Source organism: Leucoraja erinacea, chromosome 8 (assembly GCF_028641065.1).
Source record: "Leucoraja erinacea ecotype New England chromosome 8, Leri_hhj_1, whole genome shotgun sequence".
Taxonomy (NCBI): Eukaryota; Metazoa; Chordata; class Chondrichthyes; order Rajiformes; family Rajidae; genus Leucoraja; species Leucoraja erinaceus.
Window position 1 is genome coordinate 19,973,934 of NC_073384.1, and position 6,629 is coordinate 19,980,562.

The 6,629-nt window shown below is 43.0% G+C and overlaps 1 protein-coding gene across 1 annotated transcript in view; it reads right to left on the reverse strand.

Annotated features, from left to right (window-relative positions):
* cd109 (CD109 molecule) overlaps positions 1-4,763 on the reverse strand; it is a 114,272-nt gene extending 109,509 nt beyond the window's left edge. Inside the window, exons 1-2 of the mRNA XM_055639137.1 lie at positions 3,867-4,763; positions 1,532-1,692 (exon numbers count right to left, since the gene is read on the reverse strand). Of these exons, the coding sequence (XP_055495112.1) occupies positions 1,532-1,692; positions 3,867-3,943 (238 nt within the window). The 5' untranslated portion in view covers positions 3,944-4,763. The remainder of the gene's footprint in view (positions 1-1,531; positions 1,693-3,866) is intronic.
* Between the last annotated feature and the right edge of the window lie 1,866 nt (positions 4,764-6,629).

A 6,629-nucleotide genomic window follows, 5' to 3' on the forward strand; every position in this document is an offset into this window, starting at 1 on the left:
TGTTTCTGTGCACATATTGTCTGCCACGTTCTCTACATCAACGATGAACACAACATTTTGGAATAACTCAGCAGGACAGGCAGTATCTCTGGAGAGAAGGAATGGATGACGTTTCGGGTCGACACCCTTCTTCAGAGTGAAGGGCCTTGACCCGAAACGTCACCCATTCCTTCTCTCCAGAGATACTGCCTATCTCATTGAGTAACTCCAGCATTTTGTGTCTATCTTTGGCTTAAACCAGCATCTGCAGTTCCTTCCTACACATTCTCTACATTTATACTATCAAACTGCCTCATTGGTTGTCAATAATCTGGGAGAGCTCTGAGATTTTGCTGCAGAAATTGTAAGTTTTTTTTCCAACCATTAAGGAGAAATGCTGTATCCTTACCTTAAGCTCCCTTTCAGTGAAAATCCATATCAAGAACGGGACTAAGGATGAGGTTAAAAACGAGGAAGATGGCCAATAGACACAATGCAGACTAGTTGTGATCACACAGAGGGAAATGAGGGAGAAGCATTTGTTCTTAGTAATTGTCTAGGATCTGGGCATTGTAGGCAAGGCCAACATTTATTGTGTATCCCTAGTTATCCTTCAGAGAACAGCGGAGAGCCACCTCCTTACATTTAGAGTAAAGCTCTCACTGCCCCCATGCTCTTCTTCCTCAGAACCACTTGACTTAACCCAGCATGGGAGGAACTCAGCAAGTCAGACAGCATCTGTGGAGGGAAATGAACAGATGATGTTTCGGGTATGGGCCTGTCTTCAGACTGACAAAGTAAAGGGAAGATAGCTGGAAAAGTGAGGTGGAGAGAGGTGGAGGGGAAGAACTGGGGATAGTGAAGACAGCCAGTAGGATCATTGGTGCCCACTCCCTTTGCTATTGGAGATCTATCAGAAGTGGAGCATCAGCAAGGCCATCTCCATTATTAAGGACCCCTATCATCCATCACACCACATCTTCTCCATTCTGCCATCTGGGAAGAGGTACAGGAGCATCAGCTGCAAAACCAGCAGGATGCTACACAGCTTCTTCCCACAGGCAATAAGACTGGTTAATGGACTGTGTCCCCTCCCCGTATATCATACACCAACACATCTAACCTCGCCCATACTTTGACAGCTAGGCACCTGTCAAAGCAAAGCCACTGTTCGGTCTGAATGTCTGTTTTTATTTCAATTCTTAGGCCTATTTTAGATATGGTAATTTTAATTTTTAAAGCTATATGTATTTATTCTGTTTTTATTAACTACACTGATGGGAACTGATTGAGGAACATTGTTTTTGTTTCATCTGTGTATGTATGTACTCAGTTAAAATGGCATTAAAGTAAATACTGAGTACTGAATACTGAAAGAGCTGGCAAGTGATAGATGGACTCATGTGCGGAGGGATTAATTGGCAGATGAGTCAGGTAGGGGAGAGATGAGTGGTGAGGGTAGATCAAGGGACCCTCTGCTGTAGTTCAGCTGGTGTATTTCCACGGGGCAGCACAGAAGGCCTATTTACCAGCATTACATCTGGCTTCTCACCTGTGTGGAAAGTGCCCTCAGCATGTCTCAAGCTCATGTTGTTCTTGCTGAGGCTCACTGTTATTTTCAGAGGGTCCTGGTTACCATCCAACAAGCTGACACTGAATGTCATATTGTGTCTGGTCAGCAGCCTTTTCGGTGCCGTGATGATGTAGGTCGGTCTTCGATGCACAACAAAAATAAATATAGGTTACTCATTTAATTTCACACATCCAGGTCATCTTTCCCTTTGTGGTTCCCCCAAGGCATAGCTGGTAGAGCTGCTGCCTCACAGCTCCAGCATACTGGGTTCAATCCTAACAGTACATTGCTTACACCCTCTAACTGTGTGTGTTTCATCCAGGAGTTTCGGTTTCCTTCCACATCCCAAAGACATGTGGGTTGGTAGGTTGATTAGCCACTGTAAATTGCCCCCAGTGTATAAGTGAGTGACAGAATCCAATGAGATCAAATTATGATTAGTAGGAATGGGTGTTTAATAGTCAGCACAGAACAAAATGGATGGTGTTGTGTCTCTTGAAGAACATTCAGCTGTATCAGTCCCCAAGGCTTGGTGGGATCTATCCCAGGTTATAGAGATTGCAGAGGCCTTGAAAAATATCTTTGTATCTTCTCTACTAAGTCCTGGCGAGCTGGAGAGTAGCTAACTGTTCTTTTATTTAAGGGAAGTAATGATAATCCAGGAAATTATCGTCTGGTGAGCCTCACATTGGTGGCAGGAAAACTATTGGAGATGGGATTTACTTTGATTTGGAAGAAATTAGGATAATTAAAGAAATCAGTATGGCTTTCGGTGGCACAGGTCATGTCTTACTAAATTTGATTGAGCTTTTTAAGGAGATGACAAAGGTGACTGATGAGGTTAGAGAGTAGAATTTCTACATGGACTTCAGTCAGGTGTTTGACAAGGTTCCTCATTGTAGGCTGATCCAGCATATAAAACATATGTGATCCCTGATAACATGGTAGTTTTGATTCACAATTGGCTTAACTGTTGAAGACAGTGGGTAATGGTTGACGTATTATTCTGGCTCGGTCTGTGACCAGTAGTGTTCCAAGAGAACTAACCTGGCTGAATATGTAGATTGGTTGGTTGGTAAATTTGCAAACAACACAAAATTTGGTGGAGTTGCAGACAGTAAAGAGGACTACAAAGGATGAAGCAGGATTTTGATCAGTTAGAAAAGGGCAGAGAAATGGCAGCTGGAGTTTTTTTTCAGCCAAATGTGAGGTGTGGTATTTTGGGAGGTCAATCATAAGAGGAAAATATACAGATAAAGGCAGAATCAACAGCATGTAAAAAAGGATATTGGAGTCTAAGTCTATAACTCCTTGAAAGTAGGAACATCAGTAGATAGAGTGGTAAAGAAGGGTATTGTATTCTTGCTTTCATTGGCTGGCACACTGTATAAGAGTCAGGAGATTTTGCAGTTTTATAGAATTTTGGTCAGGCTGCATTTGGAGTATTATGTGCAGTTCTGGTTGTCCCATTACAGGGAGGATGTGGAGGCTTTGGCAAGGCTGCTGAAGCGTTTACCAGGATGCGGCAAGGATTCAAGGGCATTAGCTAAGAGACGAATTTGGAGAAATTTGCTTTGTTTTCTTTGGAGCATTGGAGGCTGAAGGGTGACCCAATAGATGTAAAATACTGGATGGCATTGGATTGGATTGGATTCAATTTATTGTCATTGTCTTATAAGAGACAACGAAATGGATAACTTCGTGAAAAGTTTAAAGGAGATATCCTTGGCTAGAATTTTGCACAGAGTTGTAGCTGGGGTGATGGTGAAAGCAGATACAATAGCTGCGTTTATGAGTCTTTTCAATAGATATGTGAATATGCAGGGAATGGGAGGATATGGAGCACATACTGGAAGAATGAGTAAATTAAAGTAGACATATGTTCGGCACAAACATCATGGACCTAAAGGCCTGTTCCAGTGCTATCCTGCTCCATTGTCTATGTTCTTACACTTGTAGCTCAGTTATACGAAGTTGCACCATAAATGTATTTATATCTATTAAGATATGACTGTAATCATCCAACAACCATCATAGAAAATCTTGTGTCCTTAAATCCCAGGAACAAGACAAGCAGAACATCAAAACATTGGCACTTTGAGAATTGGCTGATGAACAAACATTTACATTACTGTGTAATTCCACAAATTTAGCACCACTAAAAGTACAACTGAAAAATGTGCAGGTGGATTCTATTTTTATCCTCTGCTCTGTAGTGAGCAGTAAAGAATTGTTTTAAAATCATAAAAAACTAATAAATGTCATCTAAAAATAAATCCTACTCAGTATTGTATATGTTGAACCTGAATCTTACCTTCCAGAGCGGCAGCTGCAGAGGAAAGTGAGTAGCAGTAAGGTAGAGAGGGACAGCGTGCAGGTTAGCCGCGGCATGTTACCAGCTTTGGGCAAGGTGGCCTCCCCTTAGTCTCTGCACAGCCAGCTATGGCACAGGCTATGGTGCAGGGAGGCAGCAGATGCTTCTGGCACAATCCGTCTCTCTCTCGCTCTCTGGCAAACTCTTAATCTTCCACTATAAGTCAGTCAGTCTCTCTCTCTCTCTCTCTCTCTCGTCTTCTGGCTCCTTTCTCTCTGAAACTGTCCCTCTGACACTAAGGTGTTCTTTATATAGTACTCTCTCTCTCTCTCTCTCTCTCTCTCTCACTTTCTATCTCTCTCACTCTCACTCTCACTCTCACTCTCACTCTATCTCTCTGCCTCACAATCTCTTTCTGCTCTCTCTTTATTTGTCTTGGACACTAGTATTCTCTCTGAGATACTCTCTCTCTGGTACTATATCTCTACCTCCCTCAGTCTCTCCCCTTCTCTCAGTCTCTCCCCTTGTCTTCTACACTGTGCTACCTCTCTCTCTCTCTGGGACTTTCTCTCTATGTGATTCCCTTTATATTTCTTTGGTATTTTTCATCTCTCTCACTCACTGTTCTCTGCCCATGCACTCTTTCACTGTTTCATTAGTACTACTACCTGTCACTCTTTCTCTCCTCCAGTTGTTCTTTCACTCTCTCTCTCTGGGACTATACCAGCTTTCCCTCAGGTAATCTCCCTATATCTCCGTTCCACTCTCACTGTCTCTGTCGCCGTCTCTCTCTCTCTGGCAACCTGTCTCACTCTCTGGCGACCTGTCTCACTCTCTGGTTTTGAAACTCGGTCCTGGCACTCTCAGTGGCACTGCATCCGGCACAGTGTGACCCCCTCTCGCTTTGCGCATCTATTCAACCCCGAGTATCCCCTGCGCTCTCAGGTCCCGTATTGCTGTTTATAAGCACGCTGTAGTGCTCCGTTGATAATCTCATTTCAGAACCTGCCGTCTGCGGAAGTCCACAACTTTAGAAATAAGAATATCCACCCACACACACACACACACACACACACACATATATACATATAATAAATTATGTAGGACAGTGACTCGGGGTCCATATACAATTTTAACGTTTAATACTTTGATTCGATTTATCGCATTAGAAGTGATGTTGGCAATTACTTGCTCTATACTATAGTGGTGAACACACTTCAATAGGCCCTTCGGCCCACCGATTCCACGTCGGCTATCGATCGCCGATTCATATTAGTTCCATGTTATCCTAATTTAGCCTCCACTCCCTATAATTTTTCAGAGGCCAATTAACCGACAACCCCGCACGTTTTGGGGATGTGAGAGGAAACTGGAGCACTCGGAGGCAACTCATGTGGTCACAGGTAGAACGTACAAATTCCACACTGACAGCGCCTGAGGTCAGGATCGAACCCCAGTCTCTGGCGCCGTGAGGCAGCGGCTCTTCCACCATTGCTTAAATCAGATCGCATCATATCAGTTGATTGTATTTCCACCAGAGTCAATCAGAGTCACATATTCCTCACATATGAAACAGCTATACTTCTATGGAGCGCTGGAGAAACTCAGCGGGTGAGACATGGTCACTTGTTCTAACACCTGATATGTGATTCAGTCTGAATTTGTTGGTGAGGCTTCACAGAAGCACTGTGGTATGGTTTCAATGTTAAAGGCTCCTCGTTCAGGGGCATGCATGGGGATTTAAATCTTACCGCTTTTGAGGGAGTGTGAAGTTGATGCACATCATTTACATCCACATACAGAGCCAGGACCTTTGTGTGTTTCCTGATTGCTTGTGGGATGGATGCAGCATGCTGGTGCTGCTGTGCATTTTCTGAAATCACCCTGTGCTCCTTCAACACAGGTTGTAATTGGGATTAAAAACCCATGAACAGTCTTTGACCTGACACATTATCTTCTTTTCTTTCTCCACTCAGACCGCCTGACATGCTGAGTGTTTCCAACACTTTCTGTTTTTGTTACAGTGGCAGTTAATAGTGAGATTAAACGAGAACTTACCAGTTTTAAGTTTGACCTTTATTTTATGAGGAGTTACGTCAAGGGACTACGTGAAGAAGGCCGTCCAGAAGGCACGCGCGTCAAACTTCAAAGCAGCGGTGTGAAATCACAGATGATATACTCCGAAGCATAATAGTAAGCTACGTGATACAAACTTAACTTACCTTTGATCTTATTAGGGTGGGAGCGGAGGGCACGTAGTCCCTCGACGTAACTCCTCATAAAATAAGATCAAACTTCAAACTGGTAAGTTCTCGTTTAATCTTACTATTTTACTTCGGAGTCACGTGAGTGACTACGTGAAGATTTTAAAGCTTCTGTGATTTCAGGCCGTAGATTGGGATCCGGCGTATCACTGCATTTTGCTTGACTCTATGAGTGAAAAACAGTCAATAACATGCAAACCATCATACTTGTTTAATTAATTAATGGTTTATTTTATGGTAACATTATGTGTCCCATTTTAATCTCTAGAGACATTTAATACTGAATTCAAAACAGTACCACCAAATACACCAGGGTCTGCAATTTCTTTGTGATAATACTTGTGCAACATCCTTTCATTTTCCCAACCTGCGGCCGCAAGGATATGGTGTATTGGAACGTCCAAATCCTTGGCCGCCAATGTTGCCGCCGCCCTGGTGGAATGAATTTAAATGTGTCAACATCAATTCCTGCATCTAATAGCACCTTCAAAGAATGGTG